A 27689-nucleotide genomic window follows, 5' to 3' on the forward strand; every position below is an offset into this window, starting at 1 on the left:
TTAACAGTGCGGATGAAAATTATATTCAACTTTACATGTAAAAACTGTTGCATTTAAAACTACTTTGAAATAAATCAAGGATATCAACCTACATTATTTGTTTTATATTGTTAACGACAAAATACAAGGAAATTTCACTTCAAAGCCCCACACATTGACCCTCTTTATCAAAGGTTTGTGCACTTTGGAGAAATAAGTTTTCCATAGAAGGAAGTCAGGAACCAGTTATGTAAAGAATTTAAAAGTTTAAAAGCATAACTAGCGAGCAAGGTTCTTAATGTCGAGGGAAAAGCGCAATATGAAATAAAATTTGCTATAGGCTTCAACGCATGAAAATTGTTGTCCAAATCAAGCTGCCTGAGCTGAAGGTTTAGTGCCACTACATTCTTCAACCCTGAAAGTTAAGGTAAGACAAGAGTGAAAAGGAAGATCAGATATGGCAGATGTAAAACATTGAGAAGAGCTAATTGTATATGACTTGCAGCTATCAAGCATCTGCTCCATTCACAGCTCATACACCAATACAGAGAATTTTACTAGATGAATAAATGAAAAATAAATAATTGTAGTGCAAATGAAGGTCTATATCTGCATATCAAATGATATAATGGTTGTAAGATCATGTGAAAAGAAGAATATGGGATGTTCTTTGAATCTTCCAGTTGGTATGCCTAGGTCTAAATATGATCTTTTGCACAAGAGTCTCCATATCATAGTTTTCTATCTATTTTGTAATTAGATCATCATCGAATTTATTAACTATAAAGTGAGAAGGGAATAGAAAGGCGGCTTTGGAATGAAGTTTGGAATTGAAAAATGTTAACCCCCCATCCCCCAAATTTACCTTATAATGCTCACCTCCTGAATATCACAGCTTTTAGTGACCTCTTAGGTTAAAACATAAAAGTGAGGAATAGGAAAAAAAAAAAAAAAAAAAAAAAAAAAATCACATTTCAGCTATCACGAAATGTGCAATTGCCCATAAACTTGTAAATGCTAAATACCTTGACTACTTAAACTGGCCATTTATCAGAATAGGTCATTAAATTCAATACATGATCTTAGAAAATTAGATGAAACAAAAATAAACCATATACTAACTACTAACCAAAGTATTGAATAGTGGGGCATAAATGATTATTAGTTTATAATAGCAACAACTAGAAACCTTGGAAAAGAGTCAGTCCTTAGGAATGGGAAACATTTACCCCTGAAGGCCTTCTCCGACTTCCACTCTTAGAAAGCTTCCTATCTTTACAGGTGAACCCAATTCCTTGGATAGATCACTCAATAATGTCTGCAAGATTTTGTTGGGAAGTCAACAAGTAGTTAGAGTTAACTTGGTGTACACATCTCAAAAGTAATGTGCTTAAACAATGTGAATAAACAGAATCTAGATACAGTGATATCATAATGAAACTATCTATTATTTGTAGCAACTAGAAATTCCAATTAATAATTCCCTTGCAGATAGAGAATCAATGCAGTACAATGTTTGAGGTAAGGGAAAGAAAAAAAACCCAAGGCCTTCTGGGAGTGGGGAAAGATGGTGATGATACAAATAACTTAGGTAGGAAAAAATGGACTTTACCTTTACATTTAGTTTGTCATTCACAACAAATTTCTGCTCCAAAAATACTACATCCTCATAGTATTTCCGCAGGCGACCTTCAACCATTTTCTCTATAGCCATTGCAGATTTGGCTGTACTTTCCGCCTAAAAATGAACAAAATACAAATTCTCTTCATTTGACTTTACTAAACTTTATAAGAAGAAAATATACTTGTATTATAGACAAGCTAAGTTGCAGTTTTTGAGATTATATGATGTCAAGAACAAAAGAAGTTTTCAAAGATTAAGAGGCCTAACATCATCTCAATGGTCCAGGTTTTCTAGTATATAGTAATTCTTTGAGGTTTTAGTAGAGGGGGAGAGAGAGAGAGAGGCCACTTCCTCCAAAGTTGAAAACGTACAAATAAGAACTCAATATTTAAAGTCCAGATTTCTTTCGTAAGTTCCAGTGGATTACTTAACTGCTAAAGTTAAATCCAACAAGAATGAAATATCACATATTTACTTCAATTGCTACCTGCGATTTGAGAATCTCGCGTTCATTGTCTAGTGCGTCAGAAGAAACATCTTCCTTGGTTAAGAACAATGGCTTTGCTGCCACTACATGCATTGCTAGTTCTGATCCAATGCGCTGAACAGCGTCCAGGGGAGTATTTGCATCCTCTACTTCAAGAGATAAAATCCCAGCAATACGTCCAATGCCTGCAACATTCTTGTCAACAGCCAAGCTATCATTAACTCAACATAAGACTACCAAGTTATGCTTAATGACATCCTCTTCATGTAAAACAAGGATTTTAACCATGTACCTTGTTGGGGGCTGGTATGTAAATATGTAGACATGACACCCTGTGAGGGATTGGCTATTGCAAAGCCCCTTCTAAGTTTAACATTTTCCCCCATCATTGCAGCCAGTTCAGTTATTGCATTTTGAACAGTTTTCTCTCCATTTAATTTGGGGTGATCAAGACTAAGCTTCACATCCTGCAGTCAAAGTTAAGGTCATTTTTTATTTGATACGGGTGTATTTTCACTTAGAGACACAAGAATACAAAATGACATATTACAGGATAAATTAAATACAAGGTTTATTAGCAAAAAGAACGCAATAGGAAAAGGTAAATAAAGACTAGATACGAACACTTCAAAGCAAAAAAAAAACACATGAAAACAGAAAAGTGGAATAATTCCATAGGAAAGAGTGCAAATGTATAAAGCAAGAACTCATAATAAGCCCTCAAAAGAAGCCAAACATAGAACATGGTGTCCTCAATACAACTGCTAGTGTCAAACAGATTTAGCTATGTAAGTGTAAAAAATGGAAACTAATAAGGCAGATAAAGTAATTAAACTTTCTGATATGAGAAATCATTTTGGGCCAACAGCTTAATAGCTTTTTAAATACAAAAGTTATAGCCAAAAAAAAAAAAAAAAATTGCAAAACTCATCTGTTTATTGAATGAAAACTCCTTATCATTTACTTGCCAAAAGGCTATAAAGACCTCTTACCTCCAAATATTCAGGTCCAAAAGGAAGTGTACCAGATGCCAGTTGTGAGCCCTCAACAGACAATGCTGATTTTGCCAAAGATAAAGCCTACATGATTTGTATTAAGAGAACAAGCATTGCCATGAGATAGATAACACAAGGAGAGAGATGTGAGAGAACAAAAAGGATCCTGGAGAACTTTTAGAAATGCAATAAATAAGCACATGTCATGCAAGCAATCAGCTCTCCTCTTTTTTAATTATCTCAAATGTTCAAATTTTGAATTAAACTTTTTCATCAAGTACAAAACAGCTGTAAGTGCTTTCAACTTTGTTCTAGGATCACGAAGATTTTTACTAACCAAATACTGAAAAATTTCATTCCTTGCAACAAAATCTGTTTCACAGTTAAGTTCGATTAGAGCAGCCTTTCTTTCATTCTGTGCTAAAGCAAGAAAACCTTCAGCAGCAGTTCGAGATGACTTCTTTGATGCCAGAACCATTCCTCTTTTTCTTAGTTCTTTTTGTGCCGCATCTGCATTGAAGAATCAGCACAACGGTCATTCTAAGGAAATACAAAATCATACACAGCACACAAGGTTTTCAGACTTGCCAATGTCCCAATTGCTCCCAACAAGAGCAGCCTTGACTTCTTTTATGGGTGCACTGGTTCGTTCCCTCAGGAGCTTTATCAAACCCATCTGGTCTAAAGCAGAAACATCAGTTGAGTATCTCCTAGCAGGAAATCCAAATTCAAAGCTCCCACTAGCATATCTGGAGGTATATAAGTTTGTACTTCCACCAATTTTGTTAGTGATATTTCCTCTGATTGTCAGTGTGGAGTACTCATGCCCGAATTGTAAAGGGCCATTTAACCTGTTGTACAGGATCTCAATGGGACGTTTTACACCTCGAGAGAACCCCATTTTCATTCTTACGTATTGATTAAATGCAACCTGAAAATTCATTAGCAATGGATTAGCATCAAAACAGCATTCTATGGTTGAATTAGATTGCTCGACAGACACATATACACATGTGAAATCTCAGTTGCAAACAAATAAGTAGAAGAAGGTGCTTATATTTGAACGCAAAACAACACGCGAAAATCAGACCAACCTGGCATTGAAACTGAAAAAAGGGAGGAATCAAATGGCAAAGATCTAGACAATTTTTAAAATTAATCGGCAATTGGGGAGCGAGTGAAAAAAATTATTTATGCTGAAGCCTGAAGGGGTATGAGGGTAGGAATAGCAGGAGAAAGAATACCTGAGCTAGTGGAAACTGGACGAAGTCTCCGTAAGTATTTCCGGCGACAAAGATCAGGAGGAAATTATGGTGTTTTCCGGAGCGGAGGACGGTGGAGAACAAGGTGGCTGCTGGCTGTGACCGTGAAGGGTTTAGCGGTGGTTTTTGTTAAAGAGAGTAGCGAGTAGCCATCACTCGAGCAGGGATGGTCAAGAGGTCAAATTCTTGGGATATATTTATTCGAGATCCCTTGAAACGTAGAAAATTACACTATTCCCGTTATAATTTTCTAGTGAGTATTCATTTTCAGGGGATAAGGGTTAAATTATTATTTTTTTAAATGTAATTTATCTTTTAAATGGGAATAATTTTTAAATAGACATCCAAATTCTAAAGAGAGTGAAATATAGCTGCTAATATTTTATTAAAAAAGTTGATATGGATAAGCTTAAGTTATTTTTGTTTTTAATACGAGTCAATAATAAACTTTTGAGTTATATTTAATAATGCAATGGAGCTTTTATTAAAAAAAAAAAAATTAAGGGACAAGTATCAAATAAGTAACTGAACTTATTATTTTTGTATAATTGGGTCATTAATAATTAAACTTAAAATGTGTGCAATTATATTGAAGCATCAAACAAGCAAAAAAAATGTGAAAATGAAACATTTTTATGCAGATTTTTTTTTATTACAATTTAATTTGAAAATATTTTAACCTTTCATTTCAACTAGTATGGTAGAAGAAATAACGATTCTTAGTACATACTATGTAAGTAATATGAATTTACGGATTCTACTAATAAATATTACAAAAATGTTACAATTACACATATTTTACTTGTTTAATGACTTAATTACATACTTTTTAAGTTCAGTGATCTAATTGCACATAAATACTAAGTTTAGTGGTTTATTTGACTTGTTTTTTTTCTTCCAAAAATCAATTAAACCCTCAAACTTATAAAAACAAAAAAAAAAAAAACAAAAACAATAATTAGCATTTTTTTTTTTTTGCATGTTACCAATAAGTAACACATTGACTAAATGTTTTTTTGATGATGTGGGTTGATGTGATTTTTATGTGTTTAAAAAATTGATCTGGTTTATTAATTTTAATTTTAATATTAATAATAATAAACATTTTTCAAGCAAAACTATTTTTTTTCTTCAAAATTGCCTCCTTCCCCCAACACCCCACCCACTTCCTTTGGCGTTACTCCTCTAGCTCTCTCAAGAAAACACATGACGTACGCCCGAGCTAAAGCATGAGCTACATGATTCCTGATCTACGGATATGGCGAATATAAATGTTCCCAATATCCCTAACAATTTCAAGACATTGCTACAATATCAATTAATATTGTGTCTCTTGTACCAACCCAAAGTAAAAGAGGTGGAAACAATAATGTTGACTTTGTATCATCTGCAAGCTCAAAACTTTCACTATTCACCTTAAAATAATACAAGATATAAGAGTTATAAATGTCGATCGACAACTTAAAATTTTTAATAGTAACAACAACAACAACAATAATAATAATGTGGCTTGGCTATATGTTGGTAAATAAAAACCTGATTTGGCATTTGATATATATTAGTTATTGGCAACAAAAAGTAAAAATGACTCAATTGATTTTCTCTTATAAGTTTAATAGTTCAATTGAAACTTTTTAGAGTTCTAGAGCTTAGTTGCACACTTGCACTATAATTCAAGAGTTTATTTAACTTATTTTTTGACTTTGTAACATAAAATAAAAATAAAAAAATCTCTTTATTTAAAAAAGCTGTGATGTCATTATTTGACAAAGATGATGGCCAAATTTCCTAGACAAGGATGGTGGCAAAGACAATATAATAATCATCATTGTCCTCGCCTATATCTAAATCAATGGCAATTTTTAATATTCAATGGTATTTTTCAATGGTATTTCCAACTAAATTTTTACTGATCATTACTTGTATGTTTCAGGCCAGGATGGAGAAGATTGAAAATACACACAGAAGCATTAATTTTTCGTATTGCTGTGTAACAAGATACTACAGGGTTTCAATTATATATACCTGAAAATTACAAAGAGAGAGAAAAAACCACAGTATTATTTATTTATCCACCACAACCACCTCCACAACCTCCACCGCCACACCCGGCGCCGCCACCACAACCGCCGCCTCCGCGCTTGTCCCCATTTGTAGAGTCACCACAAGCAAAGATGACCATAGAAATCATCATCACAGACACTACAATCATACCCAACATAATATAGAAACCCGACGGCGACCCCTCCAAGGAGGCTGCAGCACCGTCCGCCATAGCGTAGTATCTTCCCATTAATTCTAATTAATAACTATTATACAAGCAATTAAGCAGGGAATGAGAGGTCGTAAGCTCTGCCGCATGCCGGCACGGATCGATCATTATTCTTTCCTGACTGAATTTATAGAGAGTCTGTCTGTCTCGTAGACTTGACTTGGTCATATATATATATATATATATATATATATATATATATATATATATATATATATATATATATATATATATATATATATATATATATATATAGAGCAAATACCAATTTTGGTCCCACGAATATTAGCAAAATGACGGTTTTGGTCCACATGTTTAATTTCTACCAATTTTCATCCCACGACTATTGTTTTAGTACCAATTTTCATCCACGACTATTATTTTAGTACCAAAATTCATCACGCCGGTCACCCCTCCATCCAAGACATGTCGAAATCTAAAAATTTTAAGGGCATTTTCGTCCTTTTCAACTTAAGGCTCTAATTTGAGCATGAATAAAGGGATGTAAGCCCTAAGATCAATCCCAATTGGCAGTTCTCCTCCTCATCCTACTTTAATTTGAGGAGAAAAACTGCGAATCACGATAGATCTTAGGGCTTAAATCTTTTTATTCATGCTCAAATTGGGATCTTAATTTTAAAAAGACGAAAATACCCTTAATAGTTTCATATTTCGACATGTTTTAAACAAATGTGTGATTGGCGTGATGAATTTTGGCACTAAAACAATAGTTGTGGATGAAAATTGGTACTAAAGTAATAGTCGTGGATGAAAATTGGTAGGAATTAAACATGTGGACTAAAACTGTCATTTTGCTAATACTCGTGGGACCAAAATTGGTATTTGCTCTATATATATAGCTAGGTTGAGTATTGAATATTGATAGATATTTTTAAATTCTTACTTGCCTTCCACCACAAATATCTATCAGTGAAATTCAACTGATATTTTGTGGAAATTGTATGCATATATGGCTGTCCTTTTCTTTATTGTTATTTTTAATTAGTATACTATTTAAATTCTTGCTTGCCTAGTTGCCTTGCAATCTACGTTTTCAAACAAATATTAGTAAACTGATATTTTGTGGAAAAATTAAAACTAGGAACTTTCCATGAAGTTGCATGGCTGCTGACAAATCTTTGTTTGAGCTCTTAAATATAATGTTACTTGGTTTAATTTGCAGATATATATATCCTAACTAATATAATTCATTTTTCATTTTTTCAGCATTATTATCTATTATTGTTGTTATTGTACATGGAAAAAGAACACAAAAAAAAAAAAATAAAAAAAAAATGATTGAATGCTCAAGTAATTTGCTGGGTTAAAGAGTAAAATGGGAACAAACCAAAAAAATTGACAAAAATAGGACACTTTTGATATAGGATTATTATCTAATTTTATTTATTTATTTTTTTATTTGTTTTCGCGGTCAAACAGACACGCAATTCAAGTGGTTTGTTCCCATTTTGGTCTTTAACCCCTCTACTTGGCCTCCATTTTTCTCTTCAAAAACCCTTTTTTTTTACTGCAGGGGGGGGGGGGGGGGTTCATTCTTATCGCTGAAGGCGGCGAAGTCGAGCAGAAATAATGAGGGGTCGTTTATCAACTTGGAAAAATGAAGGATTTTCCAGAAAAATGGAGAATTGGAGGAGTAAAAAAATAGAGACTGGAAAAGTTGTTTACTAAAATCCTTATTCCAAATGCTTCCTCCTTCTCCATTTTCCAACTTCATGTATATTTTTGGAGAAAAGAAATTTGGACTTCTCCAAATGGAGGGATGGAGGAATTTTGGATGAACAGTACCCTTAGCAAGATGTCGCAGGTTTGACTCCAACTTTGTGCGTTTGATTCAAATTTAGTTTGCTACTTTAGTTTTGATTCAAATTTATTATTATTATTATTATTTTGATCTTATTATTATTACTATTATTATTATTATTTGAAAACGTCTTTATTATTAATTTTTTATTATTATTATTATTATTATTATTATTATTATTATTATTATAATATTATTATTATTATTATTATTATAATCCTGATGAGTGTGCCTGCGCTTTAGTTTTTTGTTTGCGTCTTGGCTTCAGTTTATTACGGAGTATTATCTTGCCTTTGCTTCAGTTTTATTATTATTATTATTATTATTATTATTATTATTATTATTATTATTATTATTATTATTATTATTATTATTATTATTATTATTATTATTATTATCATCATCATCAGTTTATTATTATCTTTTATTATTATTAGTATTATTATTATTATTTTCAGTTTATTATTATCTTTTATTATTATTATTATTATTATTTTCAGTTTATTATTATTATTATTATTATTATTATTATTATTATTATTATTTTCAGTTTATTATTATCTTTTATTATTATTATTATTATTATTGTTATTATTATCTTTTTTTTTCATTTTTCCTTTTCCTCATCCTTAAATGCTATATGGGATGATTGTATTTAATAAAATAAGAAAATTATAAAAATGAAGAACTAGAGGAATAAGGAATGAAAATTGGAAAATTGGAGAAATGGAAAACTGGAAGAATGGATAAGGAAAACTGGAGAAATGGAGAAATGAAAAATTGGAAATGGAAAAACAGAGAAACGAAGTAAACGACCCCCAGTCGTTTACCAACTTGCAAAAATGGAGGATTTTCTAGAAAAATGGAGAGTTGGAGGAGTAAAAAAATAGAGAATGGAAAAGTTGTTTACTAAAATCCTTATTCCAAATGCTTCCTCCTTCTCCTTTTTCCAACTTCATGTATATTTTTGGAGAAAGGAAATTTGGACTTCTCCAAATGGAGGGATGGAGGAATATTGGGTGAACAGTACCCTTAGCAAGAGGTCGCAGGTTTGACTCCAACTTTGTGCGTTTGATTCAAATTTATTATTATTATTATTATTATTTGAAAACGTCTTTATTATTAATTTTATTATTATTATTATTATTATATTATTATTATTATTATTATTATTATTATTATTATATTATTATTATTATTATTATTATTATTATTATTATTATTATTATTATTATTATTATTATCCTGATGAGTGTGCCTGCGCTTTAGTTTTTTGTTTGCGTCTTGGCTTCAGTTTATTACGGAGTATTATCTTGCCTTTGCTTCAGTTTTATTATTATTATTATTATTATTATTATTATTATTATTATTATTATTATTATTATTATTATCAGTTTATTATTATCTTTTATTATTATTAGTATTATTATTATTATTTTTAGTTTATTATTATCTTTTATTATTATTATTATTATTATTTTCAGTTTATTATTATTATTATTATTATTATTATTATTATTATTTTCAGTTTATTATTATCTTTTATTATCTTTTATTATTATTATTATTATTATTATTATTATTATTATTTTCAGTTTATTATTATCTTTTATTATCTTTTATTATTATTATTATTATTATTATTATTATTATTATTATTATTATTATTATTATTATTATTATTGTTATTATTATCTTTTTTTTTCATTTTCCCTTTTCCTCATCCTTAAATGCTATATGGGATGATTGTATTTAATAAAATAAGAAAATTAGAAAAATGAAGAACTAGAGGAATAAGGAATGAAAATTGGAAAATTGGAGAAATGGAAAACTGGAAGAATGGAAAAGGAAAACTGGAGAAATGGAGAAATAGAAAATTGGAAATGGAAAAATAGAGAAACGAAGTAAACGACCCCAGCTCCCACCATCATCAGCCACCTACTATTCGGCCTTATCAGCTCCGAGAAGGCATGGCACTACATGAAGGCCTCTTGATTTGCTTTGGTAAGTGGCACTTGCGTTTCACGTTGACCAACCATTAAAAAAAAATGTTTTCAAAAATTTCAAGAAGCTCATTTGGTCCCAAATAAGTTTTTCCTTCTTCCAAAAGGTTAGACCCGACAGAGCATAGATGCTAGACCTTTGCTCACTGCGCACAAGAAACCCCCTCATTTTGAGAGGTAGCTCCCACACTGTCGCTGATGAGACTCGATCCCTGGTCATTCTTCCAAAGTTTCACCTCTGTGAGTTTTTCCTGAAATTGTCTACTTTTTAAAACTTTCATATTTTTGTCATTTATTCCAAAATTATTCTTATTTCTGTCTTTGAATCGGAATTTTCAACCCTAAAGACCCCCACATCTCGACCCGACCGAGTATTTGGGAGACACGGTAATTCAATGGCTCAATAGACAAGGTTAAATGCTCGTGCACATAATAGATCTGCATGTCCGCTTTGAACATGCATAATCCCTACTACACTACTGCTGTTGAGTTTTGAATATTTTGGTTTCTAGTCTCAAATATTATCTATTGAACCAATGAGTTAAGCTAGCTCATGTTACGTCAAAATACTTTGATGTATGAGAAGGTCGGAGATGAATGCCATCTATCCAAAAGAGAATAAAGAAAATATGGAGTCCCGATATACCAATTACTACAATTCAATTTGTGATCATCAAATGAGCACATAAATTAGTTTTTCTTTATGAATATGGATATGTATATTCTCACACACACACACCTCCAACTCTTATTAAGATGATCTATCACGATTTAGAGAGTGAAATGAGGAGAAAAGGGCTCTTATCTTCATTCATCAAAAACTGATTTATGAACATACAGAGACTTTGCTATATACTAATGGAACAGTGTTGCTCTTCTGCTACAGTACATAACGACCAAACTAACTAATCTAATCAAGATTAACTACCACTCTAACTGCTTCTTGTAACTGATCTAATATCCCCCCTCAAGCTGGACTGTACATGGAATGAAGTCCTAGCTTGGAGACTAAACTGTGAAACACCATTGGCTGTAGAGGTTTGGTTAGTATATCTGCTGTCTGATTTTCAGTGGAGACATGCACAAGTTTGATGATTCCTTTCTGGATTTTTTCTCTTATCAAATGGCAATCAATTTCTATATGTTTGGTCCTCTCATGGAACACCGGATTTTCTGCCATAGCAATGGCAGATTTGCTGTCTGAAAACAATATGGCTGCATTATCCACTTGGACTTCAAGAACCTTCAATAGGTAGATTAGCCACTGTAACTCACATGCTGCTAAGGCAATGGCCCTGTACTCAGCTTCAGAAGAGGACCTTGAGACTGTGGTTTGTTTCTTTGACTTCCATGATATGAGAGCATCTCCAAGGAATGTGCAAAAACCAGCAACAGATCTTCTAGTGTCAGGGCATGATGCCCAGTCTGAATCAGCAAAGCCACTTAACTTCAGATTAGAAGTGGCTGGAAAGAACAGTCCTTGTCCAGGATTGCCTTTGATGTATCTCAATATTCTATGAGCTGCTTGCATGTGGATAGTAGTGGGAGAATCCAGAAATTGAGATAATTGTTGGACAGCAAAACTGATATCTGGCCTAGTAATGGTTAGATATAAAAGTTTGCCTATCAACCTTCTGAAAGCAGTGTTGTCCTCCAGAGCTATTCCATCAAATTTGGATATCTTGTGTGTTTGAACCATTGGGCATTTTGCAGGTTTGCTCTCAGTGAAGCCTATATCATGTAAGAGATCCAAAACATACTTTCTTTGTGTCACAGAAATCCCTTTATGAGACCTAGCAATCTCAAGTCCCAAGAAAAACTTCAAATTCCCCAAATCTTTGATCTGAAACACTGAATGTAAGTGATTCTTTATCTGTTGTATCTGTTTGTCATCACTACTTGCCAGTACTATATCATCTACATACACTAGAAGGGCAACAAGGGTGTTACCTGATCCTCTAGTGAACAGAGAATTATCACAAGAAGCTTGTCTGAACCCCATGCTAGACAACTCAGTGGTTAGTCTAGTATTCCATTGCCTGCTTGCCTGTTTCAACCCATAGAGAGATCTCCTTAGCCTGCACACTTGCCCTGGTTGTGTGGGTGTAAAGCCTGGGGGAAGGTTCATATAGACTTCTTCTTGCAAATCCCCATGTAGGAAGGCATTGTTGACATCAAGTTGATGCAACTGCCATCCTTTTGCAGCTGCTATGGCTATAAGAGTCCTGATTGTTGTGACTTTGGCTACAGGACTAAATGTATCAACATAATCTATTCCACAGGTCTGAGTGAACCCCTTTGCAACCAACCTGGCTTTGCACCTCTCAACTGTTCCATCTGCCTTGTGTTTCACCTTATAAACCCATCTACACCCTATTGGATGCTTGGATGGTGGGAGTGTAGTCAGGTCCCAGGTGTTATTAGCTTGTAGGGCCTCTATCTCTGCCTGCATAGCTAGCCTCCAGCACTCATGCTTAACAGCTTGGTTATAACTCTTGGGTTCTTGTACATTGAGTATGTTGGTAGCAAATGCCTTGAATCCAGGGGAAAGCTTATCATAATTCATCACATTGGAGAGGACATGAGGGGAGGTTTTTGTAGCAGGCAAGCTGTAATCATAGTCATCAAGGTAAGCAGGTCTTGTCACCTGCCTAGTAGATCTTCTAGGTTCTACTGGAACTTGCTCAGATTGTAACTGGCTTGAGTTATGACTTTCTAAATTCACAAGTGTGTCAATACTACTTGGTTCCTCTCTTGGATCCTCTCTTTGATCATGCCTTGAAACAGCAACATCTTCCACAGTACCACTACCAATTGGAAAGATCAAAGATGAATGAGGCAACTGCTTATCATCCTGCCCTTCTAGTCTGAGTGGAAAGACATTCTCATAGAAAGTCACATCCCTTGATATGAACACTTCTCTAGAGTTTAAATCATATAATTTGTACCCTTTTATTCCATTAGGATATCCAAGAAATATGCATTTTCTAGCCCTTGGTGAGAACTTTCTTTGATGCCCTCTGTGTAGAATAGCATAAGCTAGGCATCCAAACACTCTTAGATGGGAATACTGAGGTACCTTTTTGAACAAGGTTTGATGAGGGGTTTGTCCTTTTAGAACTGCTGATGGTAATTTGTTGATGATGTAGACTGCATGTAGAATGCAATCACCCCAAAAAGCATCTGAGAGTCCTGCTTGGAACTTTAATGCCCTTGCAACTGTCAGGATGTGGCCATGCTTTCTCTCCACCACACCATTTTGCTGTGGTGTATAGGCACAAGTTGTTTGATGAATAATCCCTTTCTCTTGAAAAAAAGAGTCCATCTTGAATTCTTGGCCATTATCTGTCCTGACACACTTAATCTTTCTCTCAAACTGTGTCAGGATGAAAGCACAAAAGTTCTTTATTAGGGTTCTGACTTTAGCTTTGCTTCTCATCAAGTAAACCCAAGTGGCCCTGCTAAAATCATCCACAATAGTTAAAAAGAACCTGTGGCCATATATAGTATGTGTATGATATGGTCCCTAAATATCCATGTGCACTAATTCAAAGCAATCATTGGAGATAGTAGTACTATTATTGAAGGGTAATCTCTTCTGTTTAGCTAGATGGCATATAGTGCAAACTTCATTTTTATTCATTTTCAAACTTCCATCCAATAGAGACAATTGTTTCAGCTTTTCATATGAACAATGTCCTAGTCTAGCATGCCAGTGACTACTAGAATTACATGTGTTGGCCCTAATGTGTCCTAACACAGCATGAATGGACATCTGAGGTGTTTCAAGGTGATATAACCCTTTCTTCAGACTAGCCAAGCCAATCATCTTCCCACAATCCTGATCCTGTATTATGCAAACATCAGATTGTAATAGCAGCTTGCACTTAGAGGATTTAATCAGTTCACTAACAAAGATCAAATTATAGTGAAATGCAGGAACACAGAAGACATTTTGCAGATTCAACCTATCAACATGTATAGAGCCTATATGGGTAATATCTGCCCTATCACCATTAGGCAATTCAACAAACATACCTTGGACCCTTTTAGCATTGGTCAACAGCCCAAGATGACAAACAACATGGTGAGTGGCTCCACTATCCAAAATCCAGCTAGTTTTGTTACTAAAGGTAGGTTTAGAGCAATTACCTTCGACCTGTGGATTGGGAGCAAAATTGGCTGCAATCAAGTTAGCCTGTGGTGTCAATTCTCCAACATCATTCAATGGTGAAGAGTAGTGAATCATATCCCTCTGCAGGACTTGCTTGAGAATCTTATATTCCTCCTGACTCAAGGTGACAGAACCAGTGCCTTCAACTGACCCCATCTGTACTTGATTAACAGAGCCAACATTCTTGCTTCTTGGTTTCCACCCTGGTGGATACCCGTTCTTCTTGTAACACTTCTCTGCTGTGTGGCCAGTGTAACCACAGTAAGAACACACAGGTCTTCTACTATTGTTGTTAGAGGAGAACTTCTTTGGTCCTGAGTTTCCATTACTACCTTGAGTAAACAAGATACTTCCTGCTTCTTGAACTTGCAAGCTTACCCCTGTGTTATTGAACCTCCTTTCTTGTTGTTGGATCATCATAAAAGCTTCATCAACAGTAGGGAGTGGCTTTGTCATCATAATTTGAGATTGGACCGAGGCATATGTGTCATTTAGTCCTCTTAGAAATACTGAAAGATTGTCACTCTCCTGTTGCTGTTCAAGAGTTTCCAGTAGACCACAATCACATCTCCTCTCACATTTACAAGTAGGCAATGGCCTTATTACCTGGAGTTCATCCCACAGTACCTTCAATTTGGCAAAAAAAGCACTTACAGTGAGGTCTCCTTGCCTCGTTTGGTGTATCTCGGCATGAAGGTCAGAAATTCTAAAAATGTCTGATTCACTAAATCTTGCCTTCAGGGTACTCCATATCTTCTCTGCTGTTCCGATCCAAAGAACGGTTTGAGCAATTTCTGGGGAAACAGATCGCATGATCCAGGTAGCAACCATGTTGTTGCATCTCTTCCAGTAAGGATATCTTACTTCACCAAGGCTGGGCATCCCAATCGTTCCATCGACGAACCCTAGCTTGTTCTTTGATAGAAGTGACATCTCCATCGCCCTGGCCCAGGTGTGGTAATTCCGGCCGTCAAGGGGCATGGATACTAGGATTAGGGAGGGGTTTTCGCTAGGATGTAAGAAAAAGGGGCTAGCAGCGTCGTTCGGATCAAATATTGCTCCTGGGATGCCGGAATTGACTGTCTCAAAACCAGGTGGTGCACTAGTCGCCGGAGCTGTCGCCGGAGCCGTCGATGCTGCAGCGTTAGGTCTGTTCATCGTGCCGTTCCAAGCTATGAGAATAGCTTATACTTGCTCTGATACCATATCATGATTTAGAGAGTGAAATGAGGAGAAAAGGGCTCTTATCTTCATTCATCAAAAACTGATTTATGAACATACAGAGACTTTGCTATATACTAATGGAACAGTGTTGCTCTTCTGCTACAGTACATAATGACCAAACTAACTAATCTAATCAAGATTAACTACCACTCTAACTGCTTCTTGTAACTGATCTAATATGATCTTTAATAATAGAATCAATGAGGTGTAAATGAGAATTTTTTATTTTCCTTCATTCTTCACTTTTTCCACAACTAAATGTGAATCACTTTCGAATTTCATAACTCTAAACCTCTCATTTCAACCTAATATAACAAAAGCCATGTTAAATAATACCGAACTCATATATACATATCCATAGACATTTTTCAATAATAATAATAATAAAAATAATAATAAAAGATGAATATACAATATATTCTACCATGATCAATAATTGTATCATACAACTTAACTAACAAAGTTTTAGTACTCAGTATTTAAATAAATCCTTAATTCTAGATATACTAGGCTGGTAAACAATAATAGCCAGCATTATTTCAATTTTGTAACAACTAATTTAAGTTCCTGCTCTCTAATTTAACAACCACCTCCTCCACCACCACCACCTCCTCCACTGTCGTCACCACATCCGCCACCACCACCACCTCCTCTACTGTCGTCACCACATCCGCCATCGCCACCGCCACCGTCACAACCACTTCCTCCTCTAACGAAATCAGCGCCACCATAACCAGTACGACGCCGATTATCCCCATTTTTAGAGTCACCGCAAGCAAAGATAACCATAGAAATCATTATGACAGACATTACAACCATACCTATCATAATAAAAAAACCCGACCCCGCCAAAGAGGCTGCACCGTTGTCCACCATAGCATAGTATCTTGCCATTGTTTCTAATTAACGTTGTAGGCTCTGCAGGCATGCATGGATCATTATTTTATTCTCAATGATCCAATTTATATAGAGTCTCTGTGCCATATACTTGACTCAGCTCGGTCGTAGGCGGTTGTCGATTCATACAAGTAGCTAGGTACATAATTTTATTAGCAAATTTAATTTTCTTATTACTTGCCCTGTACGTACGTCTTGGAGTAAAGCTAAGTATTTGTAGAAGTCAACTCATGATATTTCTATTGAAGAAACTAATAGGATTTTTCCATGAAGTTGCATATATATGCCCCACCTCTGATCTTCTTGGTTTGAACCGTTAATTGGTCTGCAAATATATTCTACCTAATTTCATACTAAAATTTACAACTTTGCAATCTGGTTTTAACTTGTTACAATATATATGATTTTATTAATTCAAGCTAGGACATAAAAAATGGGAGGAAAAGGGATGAAAAATCAAACACATTAGAGATGTCATCACACTACATATAGTAGTTGACTTATTATTATTACAACTTGCAATATAATTAAATACCATACATAATCACAAGAATGTGACAATGCCTTATTCTAAGGGCAAAGCATCTTTTGGTCCATAGATTATATACATTTAATCAAGTTTGCCATTATTGACTTTAAAAATGATCTAATTAACTAGGCCGGTTTTGTCCAAAAAAAAAAAAAAAAAAAAAAACTAGGCCGGTCCTCTAATTATTGATTTTGTACTCCGCTATCAAATGTTGAATTAATTTTTTAATGGGATTAATTAATTCCCATAAGCAAGTTGGACTTTAAAAGGTTACCCCTATTTGTAAGTAAATTATATTTTATTACTTATTTTAATTTTCACTTTAAAAAATATGGGATGAATTTTATAATTATATTATTGCAAACTTTCAATATTTATAAAATTTCTTGTCCATTTTCTCTTTATTTTTTAGAGTTAATTCCCAAAATGATCATCCGACTAGGGCCTTTTCTCAAATTGGCCCATTGACTTTTAATTTCTCCAAAATGGTCATCCGACTTTTGAATTTTAAGTCAAAATGGTCCTTTGTTAGCTTTGGCGTTAAGTTGATATTGAAATGAAGGGAAAAGCTGGAAATTTAGGTTTTGCACTCCAATTTAAAGCAGTCTGTGATTCCTTTCAGCAGTTTATGCACATATGTTTTCAAATTAGGTAATCAACTAAAAGGACAAAAAAGTCCATCGATCTTCAACTTCATCCACAAGCTTCCCAAGGCAAAGATTACTGACCTTATTAAACCGATTGAAACTGAAAAAATATGAAAAGACAAAAATGCCATTATTAAAAAAAAAAAAAAGTAGTCATATGAGAATGACTAAAAGTGTCAAAAAATAATAGGCTAGGATGTTTTCGAGGATAATAGTCTAGAATGTTAAATGGTAAAAATAATAGTTTAGGACTAAATTTGAAATTCCCACAAAAAAACAAGTACCTCTAGTGGAATTAAATCTTTCTTATTATTGCTTGCGTTAGCTTGCACGTCTTGGAGTAAAGTATTTGAAAAAGTCAAAGGATATCTCTATTGAAAAAACTCAAGGATTTTTCCATACCTCCAGAATATGTTGTTAAACAAGTCAATGGCAACTAAATGTAAAAGTGAGGATTTGGCCCTTTGGAAGGTGGAAGACTCCAATTTAGAGAGGAGAGCCTGTAACTCTACTAGAAGAATGCCAAGAAACTCCGTAAGAGGTAAGTTTGCAAGATTAAGTTACCTCTATAGCGTTAACCAAATATTCAGATAGAAGAGCTATCCATGCAGTCAAAATGGAAAGCCATATGATTGACGACCACATGGATATCTCGGGAGCTTCTTGTTCTTCATCTGGGTCACTGTAATTTTGATTCGGGTCCTAAACGTGTTTAGTATCGAGTGAGTATAAAAAGTTAGAAACCAGAAAAACAAACCTATTTTTAGTAAGAAAAGGGGAAGGGTGTTGCCGGATAAACCGTAGGTTGTATTTATCAGGTCAAAAAAAATTATAAACCACAAGATTAAGCAAGATCAACGGTGCACAATGATACACGTGTTTACATTTGAACCTAATTATATATATTAACTTGAATTTTATATATATATATATATATATATATATATATATATATATATATATATATATATATATATATATATATATATATAATTCAAATTAATATATCAAAAATATTTTAAATACTAACTCAATAAAAAATATTAATATTATCCAAACTTATTAAGTTATATATTGGTTCAGATATATTTTTAGTTATATTTTATATAAGGATATAAATTTGGTCCGAATATCATCAAATGTAAAATTTTTACATATATTAGACTTGCTTAAAAGTAAAAATTATACTTATTCCATTTAAACCAAACATAACAAAAAATATTTTAGATATAAGGTATAAAATCACTCAAAAGTTACATTGTGTTAATTTTATAATGTTAGTATAAAAATATATAATAAATTTTAAAAAATAATGCTAATAAACAAATTTTTTTAAACAATAAATAGAGAATGAACTGAAAAATTAAAATATAGAAAACAAAAGATTTTTTTTTTTTTTTTAAGTAAACGGCCCCTTTTTCTATGAATATGGATATGTCTATTCTCACACCTCCAACTCTTATTAAGAAGCTCTTTAATAATAGAATCAATGAGGTGTAAATGATTTTTTATTTTTTATTTTCCTCCATTCTTCACTTTTTTCACAACTAAATAATGTGAATCATTTTCGAATTTCATAAGTCTAAATTAAACCTCTCATTTCAACCTAACAAAAGCCATGTTAAATTGCTTACTAGCAGAGCATCGTGGTAATTATAACACTAACCACTATTCTAATCTTGTAATCGAAACACATGCACCTCCCAGGTTCCCCGGGCTTATTCTATCCTTTTTAACAATCCATTCTTTTCTCCCTTGGTAAGCTAAGCTAGGCCGCTAGAAGATTTATTGATATCGTCATACAATTAAAGATTATGATTTATTTGCAACAAAAATTCCTTATGATGATGTGATACTTTGTGCACGTGGTTAGTCAATGTGGATCTCAATAGTGTATAAATGTTATGTAGCATCATCGACTTCATGTTAAGATTAAAGTTGCAAAATAAATACAATGCGTTCGTAATAATCATATATGTTGATGAGACATCAAATGTAATTAAGCTTCAATAATACCCAACTTATATATATATATATATATATATATATATATATATATATATATATATATATATATATATATATATATATATATATATATATATATATAGAGAGAGAGAGAGAGAGAGAGAGAGAGAGAGAAATTTTCAAAAAGATGAGTGTACAATATATTCTACATACCATGATCAAGAATTTTGACATAGTATACAATAAAGTTTTACTATTTAAATAGGTTCTTAATTCTAGATACTATATATGTAAACATTTCAAGTGTAACAACTAATTTAAGTTGCTGGTACTTTCTAATTTAACAACCACCTCCTCCGCCACCATTTCCACCTCCTCCACCACCACCATCACATCCGCCACCACCACCACCACCACCACCACCGCCGCCGCAACTGCTTCCTCCTCCAACAAAACTACCACCCCCTCCAACGAAACCGCCGCCACCATAACCAGTACGACGCCGACTGTTTCCATTTTTAGAATCACCGCAAGCAAAGATAACCATAGAAATCATCATGACAGACATTATAACCATACCTAGCATAATAAAGAAGCCCGACCCCTCCAAGGAGACTATACCGTCGTCCACCATAGCATAGTATCTTGCCATTTCTAATTAACGTTGTAGGCTCTGCAGGCATTCATGAATCATTATTTTATTCTCAATGATCCAATTTATATAGTCTCTGTGTTGGCGGGAGCAATCTTAGGAAGAAAATCTACTGTCAAAAAATTAGACTGATTATGTAAATAGTATGTTTACTTATTTATAATTTGATTATATTATGTAAATATTGTATTTACTTATTTAATTGATTTGCTTAGATTTAGGCCATAGTGTAGGAAGCTAATGTACGTATATATATAGGCTGAAATTAGCTAGATTATAATGCAGAAAAGTATTTTTTTTCCTCCATTATCGTTTCTACACTCTGTGCCATATACTAGCTTGACCCCGTCGTTGGCGGTTGTCGACTCATACAAGTAGTCAAGTAGAGAATTTTATTACCAAATTAAATTAGTACAAACTTAAATTTTTTATTACTTACACCATATGTCTTGTAGTAAAGAATTTGTAAAAGTCAACTGATATTTCTATTGAAGAAACTAAGGGTTCGTTTGGAAAACAGGAAAATGACTTCTGGAAAATGAGTCATTTTCCGGAAAACATTTTCCTTTTCCAGTATTTGGTTGCATTTGGAAAACTGTTTTGGTGTGTTTGGTTCATTTTCTGGAAAATGAGTAGAATGGTATAATTAAATATTTTAATTATTTTATTCTGAATTAAAAATTTATTTTAAATCTTTAAAACAAAAAAAAAAAAACAAACAAAACAAAAAAAAAAAAAAAGAAAAAAAAAAGTATGGCTTCCGGCGGAACTGATTTCTGGGAAACCATGGCTATGGTTTCTTTTCTGGCGGAACCCAGTTCCGCCAGAATTTAAAAAAAAAAAAAAATGAAAGAGAAGAGGCGGAAAACGACTTCCGCCCAAATTTGGAGGAAGTCATTTTCCGCCAAATTGGGCTCATTTTCCCCAGTCAACGGAAAATGTTTTCCGTTGACTGGATTTTTCAGGTGTAGCCAAACACCAAAAACTCAGAAAATGACTTTCAGAAATCATTTTCCGGGTTTCCAAACACAGCCTAATAGGATTTCTCCATGAAGTTGCATGCCCAACCCTTTCTTGGTTTTAGCCGTTAATTGGTCTGCAAATATATTCTACCTAATTTCTTGTTCATACTAAAATTTTCAACTTTGCAATATAATCTAGTTTTAACTTGTTACAATATATATGATTTTATTAATTCAAGCTAGGACATCGAAAAAGGAAAGAAAAGGAATGAAAAATCCAACATATAAGATCAGAGCGAGGTGTCATCACACTACATATATAATAGTACGTTGGCTTATATTATTATTACTAGCATTTTGTACGCGCGATGCGCGAAAATTCATGCCCAATATTAAAACATTGATAAATGCAAATAATTAAAAATTATAATTTGAATTATATATACACAAATAATATATGTATTTTGTACACACACATATATAATTAATCATTGATAGAAATTTAGTTAAAATATAATTAAGTATTAAATTAATATATAATGATTTTAATAAAATAATAATTAAAAGATAGGAAAAAGATGTGATAGATATATGTGTATGGTAATAACGATGTGTTATCAATGTTAGAATTAAAAACTAACGGTGTTATAACGGTGTAAGGGTAGTTTTGTCTAATAACATTGGAATGTACAACATTTAAAGTAAAATGTACATATTTATTTGCATACAAAAAGAGAGACAAAAATCAAGAATATAACCTTAATTGAGGCTTATTATTATTATTATTATTATTATTATTATTATTATTATTATTATTATTAAAAGTTGCAATATAAATACCATACATAATCACAAGAATGGGACAATGCCTTATTCTAAGGGCAAAGCACCATTTGGTCCATAGATTATATACATTTAATCAATTTTGCAATTGACTTTAATTTAAAAATGGTCTAACAAGGTCCTCTGATTATTGATTTTGTACTCATTTTTGTTCACCGCTATCAAATGTTGAATTAATTTTTAATGGGATTAATAAAATTAATTCCCATAAGCAAGTTGGACTTCAAAAGGTTACCCCTATTTGTAAGTAAATGATATTTTATTACTTATTTTAATTTTCACAGAATCAATTTTATAATTATTACAAACTTTCAATATTTATAAAATTTCTTGTCCATTTTCTCTTTAATTTTTAAGCAATTTTTAGCCATTGATCTATATAAATGGATGAAATATCATATCAGTTATTATTTTTTACATGAAAACTTATTCTCACATGAGCCTTCCCTATACATATGGTTGAACAAAATTCAACCATATTTAAATTAAATTAAAAAGAAAAACTATATTTTGGAAGAGGAAAAGAAACGTCATCCAACAACAATTGCTCCACATTTTATGTATCAAATCAAAGATGTGAAATTAATACAACAGTACACATAATCACATGTATAATAACTATAACTAATCCTTACCAATTAAAATCTAAATTTGATATAATAATAATATAAATTATTTTTATAAGCTTGATATTTATATTTTAGAAAATAACTAAGTAGTCCTTACTAATTAAAATCTAAATAAAATCATATCAAATTTATTTATTGTATTATTCCAATACATAATCTCTACATATATTAATATATATTATTACCATTATTGAAGAATATAATAAAATATACGGTGGATGCATATGTATGATAACAATAATAGATAAAAAGAATAATAGATAAAAAGATAATAGAAGTTATAACAGTAAGGATTTTTAATTTGCTCAAAAAATTGTATAGCATAACTTTGCATAATCTATATTTAAAAGATTAAAAAAAAAATTGACATAAATAAACGATATCAATCTCCATTCACTTTTATTAATATTTTAGATTGAAATATATTCCAAAAGGATTAGTATACAATACAATATATTCTATGAGAATCAAAAAACTTTAACATACATCAAAGTTTTTCTATTTGAACAAGGCCTTTATTTAGATACAATAGTCAATATAACATTTCAATATTGTAACAATCAAGTACTCAATCTCCAATTTAGCTAAGTTGTCTATTGAATATTGATAGAGACTTTTAAATTCTTACTTGCCTTCCACCACAAATATCAGTGAAATTCAACTGATATTTTGTGGAAATTGTATGCATATATGGCTGTCATTTACTTACTAATTTAAGCTCGTGCTCTCTAGCTAATTTAACAACCACCTCCTCCCCCACCACATCCACCACCTCCTCCACCACCGCCACCACATCCGCCACCTCCTCCACCGCCGCCACCTCCTCCACCGCCGCCACCACATCCGCCACCTCCTGCACTGCCACAACCGCCTCCTCCTCCACCATAAACAGTACGACGTCGACTATCTCCATTTTCAGAGTCACCGCAAGCAAAGATAACCATAGAAATCATCATAATAGACATTACAACCATACCTATCGTAATAAAGAAATCCGACCCCTCCAAAGAGGCTGCACCGTCCACCATAGCATAGTATCTTGCCATTTCTAATTAACGTTGTTGTAGGCGGCTCTGCGATGAGGCATGCATGGATCATTATTTTATTCTCAATGATCCAATTTATATAGAGTCTCTGTGCCATATACTTGACTCGGTCGTTGGCGGTTGTCGACTCATACAAGTACAGAATTTTATTAGCAAATTAGTACAAATTAACTTAAATTTCTTATTACGTGCCCTGTACGTCTTGGAGTAAAGCTAAGTATTTGTAGAAGTCAACTGATATTTCTAAAGAAGAAACTAATAATATATAATAGGATTTTTCCATGAAGTTGCATGCCCCATACTTGTTATTGGTTTAAGCCGTTAATTGGTCTGCAAATATATTCTACCTAATTTCTTGTTCATACTAAATTTCACAACGTAACTTTGCAATCTATCTGGTTTTAACTTGTTACAATATATATGCATGATTTCATTAATTAATTCAAGCTGCTAGAACATCAAAAGGAGAATGAAGGAAAAGGAATAGAAAACGTACCATTCCAAAGAATCGAGCTTAGAAACAATATCTTCTGCAGTTCTGCTATCAAATGAGGCTGTCATATTCACACAACATTTAACAAACAAAAAGTTAATTTTAATATTAGCTTAATTATTCTCAGTGACCCAATTTATATAGTCTTTGTATATGTCATTTATTATATACTTGACTCAATGATGGATTTAATTAACTCGAAGTAGTCCGAATTACTAAATTCGATAATAAATGATAAATAATAAAGTGGGAAAAGACAACTTTTGTATTGATAACCGTTTGTAGGAGATCGAGTTACAAAGAAAGGGTAATATTCAGACAAGATATAAGATGTCCTAACAAGACAGGAGTGAGCTATTATATACAAGCTAGCCCACCAATCGCCCCATGAGAATAGAGTGGGCAGTTGGATCACTGTTTGACCGAGCCCGCGTGCACACGTCCGAGGCCTGGGACATCTCTGCTGAAGCCGTCGTCCGCTGCAAGCCTCCAGGCCGTGGCCGCCCCTAGCTGAGGCCGACCCCAACCGGGGTCGACTCTAATCGGGGTCGACGTACTTTAGCCGGGGCCGTCATTGGCCCCTCTCCGAGTCGGTTTGTCCCGGGTCCGTTCCCAATATGTCTATCACGTAGGTTGACTAGTCATATAATACAAGCTGAGAATTTTATTAACAAATTACTAATAACTTAATTTCTTATTATTACTTGCGTTAGCTTGCACGTCTTCGAGTAAAGTATTTGTAAAAGTCAACAGATATCTCTATAGAAAAAACTCAAGGATTTTTCCATTAAGTTGCATGCCCAGCCCCACCTTTTCTTGGTTTGAGCCTTACATTAATTGGATGGCAAATATACTCTATCTACTTCATTGTTCATACTAAAATTTACAACTTTGCATGCGGATTCCAATTTAATTTGTTACGGCATCTCATGGTCTGGAGACTTCCATAGTTCCATATATGTATGTATGTATATTATTATTGTTGTTATGAGAGTTAATTATCGAAATAGTCCATTGACTATAACGAAATGATTAATTTGGTCCTTGACTATTTGTTTTGACCAATTAAGTTTTTTCAACTTTAAAAATCTTAACTAATTTGGTCTATCCGTTTATATTGTCGTTGAACATCCGTTAACTCGGGGCCAATTATTGGTAATTTTACTATAGTTAAGAGATCATTTTAGTAATTAATTTTTCAAAAAAGATGGTGCATGTGATGGCCGAAATGGTCCGTTGATTATAGTAAAGTTACCAATTTGTTCTCGAATTAACGGATGTCTAACGACAAAACAAACGAATGACCAAATTGGTTAAACTTTTTAAAGTTGAAGGACTTAATTGGTCAAAAAAATAGTAATGACCAAATTGATAATTTCGTTATAGTCAATTGACTATTTTGATAATTAACTATTGTTATGATATATATATAAAGTGATGAATTCAAATGAGAACAACCTTTTTTTTAAAAAAAGTTTGTTATACTTATAAAACTACCTTTTTTTTTGTTTTTTTTTTTTTTTGTTTTTGTTTTTTTCCCGTAACCATCAATAATTTACATATCCAAATGAATGGATAAAATTAGTCCTTATTTTTTTCTGGGTACAGATTTTCACCTAAATCCTCTTTCATATAATGGTTAATTGCTAATGACAAAATTGAAATATTAAAAAATAATATAAAAATACATAAAAAAAAAAAGAGATAATGTTACATCCGACATTGTAAAATTTTATTATTCAGCAACATTAATAATTTAGGGGGTGAATTCAATAATGACTTTTGTAGAGTTTTAAAGATTTTTAAAATGATAGATTTTAATAAACTTTGATTGACTTTTATAGAGTCGTTCAAAACTTTTTAAAACTTTATAAGACTCTATATAAAAGTCTATATAAAAAAACATTCATAAACTTTTATCAACTTTTTATTTTAAAATGTCTACAAAAGTCATTGAAATTCTAAATTGAATACATCCTTACAAACTTTCAATGATTTTGATTCTTATCATTTATAATTTTCTTACAAAATATTTATAATATATCATAAAATTATCTTATTATATAGTTCTTCACCCATGTCAACATTCTCAACATTATTATTTTTATCCATAGTTTGTTGAAACTTATATGCTAATTACTTATATATATTATTAATAAACATCAAAAAAAATTATTTCATTAGAAATTCATAACAATATTGAATAATAAAATTTATAATAAAAGAATTGATCAAATAAAATATTTAAAAATATAATTACAAGTTGCATAAAATAAATTAAAAAAAATAAAAATCTAATATATATATATATATATATATATATATATATATATATATATATATTAACAACAAGTTACTACGAATAGCGAACTACTGTTCGCAACAACAATTTGGGGTTGCAAATAGTAACATCTTGTTGTTGTTCGCAGTCTCAAATTGCTATTGCAAATTGGGGTTGCAAATAGTAACATCTTGTTGTTGTTCGCAGTCTCAAATTGCTATTGCAAATAATAGTTATTTGCGTGATTCCTAGCAATATATATATATATATATATATATATATATATATATATATATATATATATATATATATATATATATATATATATATATATATATATATATATATATATATATATATATATATATATATATATATATAGGGATGCACTCAGGTGTGAATAAGTGTCCAGGAAGGAATATGCGAACGAATCAGCGTGTGACACGTGTCCAGATCTAATAGCTTAAAAAAATGCGGTGGTATTTTCATAAATAATTGAACATCGAAGTGCAAGTAAAATCAATTACAAGTGCACCTACTTTCACCTATAAGTGCATGTAATTTTGCAATGTTAGCATTCACTTCCCGCAAACATTCATGCACCTAGGTGTGCTTATAACTATATGTGCAACTATTTATAACTATAGGTGCAACTACTTATAACTATAGGTGCACATACTTTCACCTATAAGTGCATGTAATTTTGCCTTGTTAACATTCATTGATCTGAGTTCAGCGGGAAGTAATACCCCTGAAAACCACCCGCAAACATTCATGCACCTAGGTGCAACTATTTATAACTATATGTGCAACTACTTAGAACTATAAGTGCAACTACTTATAACTATAGGTGCACTTAGTATTGATGCTCAGTGTAAATTTTTACTTGCACCTATAATA

General features: G+C 32.5%; 1 protein-coding gene and 1 long non-coding RNA gene across 2 annotated transcripts; both read right to left on the bottom strand.

Moving 5' to 3' along the window:
- Window positions 1-4: 4 nt before the first annotated feature.
- Window positions 5-4522, bottom strand: LOC109188249 (elongation factor Ts, mitochondrial). The gene is made up of 9 exons (XM_019338838.1): window positions 4330-4522; window positions 3674-4016; window positions 3423-3595; window positions 3083-3169; window positions 2383-2557; window positions 2091-2275; window positions 1592-1717; window positions 1209-1297; window positions 5-394 (listed from the first exon to the last, which is right to left on the bottom strand). Exons 2-9 carry the CDS (start codon window positions 3990-3992, stop codon window positions 349-351), a joined length of 1200 nt encoding a protein of 399 aa, XP_019194383.1. The 5' UTR covers window positions 3993-4016; window positions 4330-4522; the 3' UTR covers window positions 5-348.
- A 4846-nt stretch (window positions 4523-9368) lies between these two features.
- Window positions 9369-16950, bottom strand: LOC109187284. The gene is made up of 3 exons (XR_002055262.1): window positions 16538-16950; window positions 12750-12753; window positions 9369-9381 (listed from the first exon to the last, which is right to left on the bottom strand). It is a non-coding gene; the product is annotated as an uncharacterized LOC109187284 (long non-coding RNA).
- Window positions 16951-27689: the final 10739 nt, after the last annotated feature.

This window comes from Ipomoea nil, unplaced genomic scaffold, assembly GCF_001879475.1.
Source record: "Ipomoea nil cultivar Tokyo-kokei standard unplaced genomic scaffold, Asagao_1.1 scaffold1421, whole genome shotgun sequence".
Lineage (NCBI taxonomy): Eukaryota > Viridiplantae > Streptophyta > Magnoliopsida > Solanales > Convolvulaceae > Ipomoea > Ipomoea nil.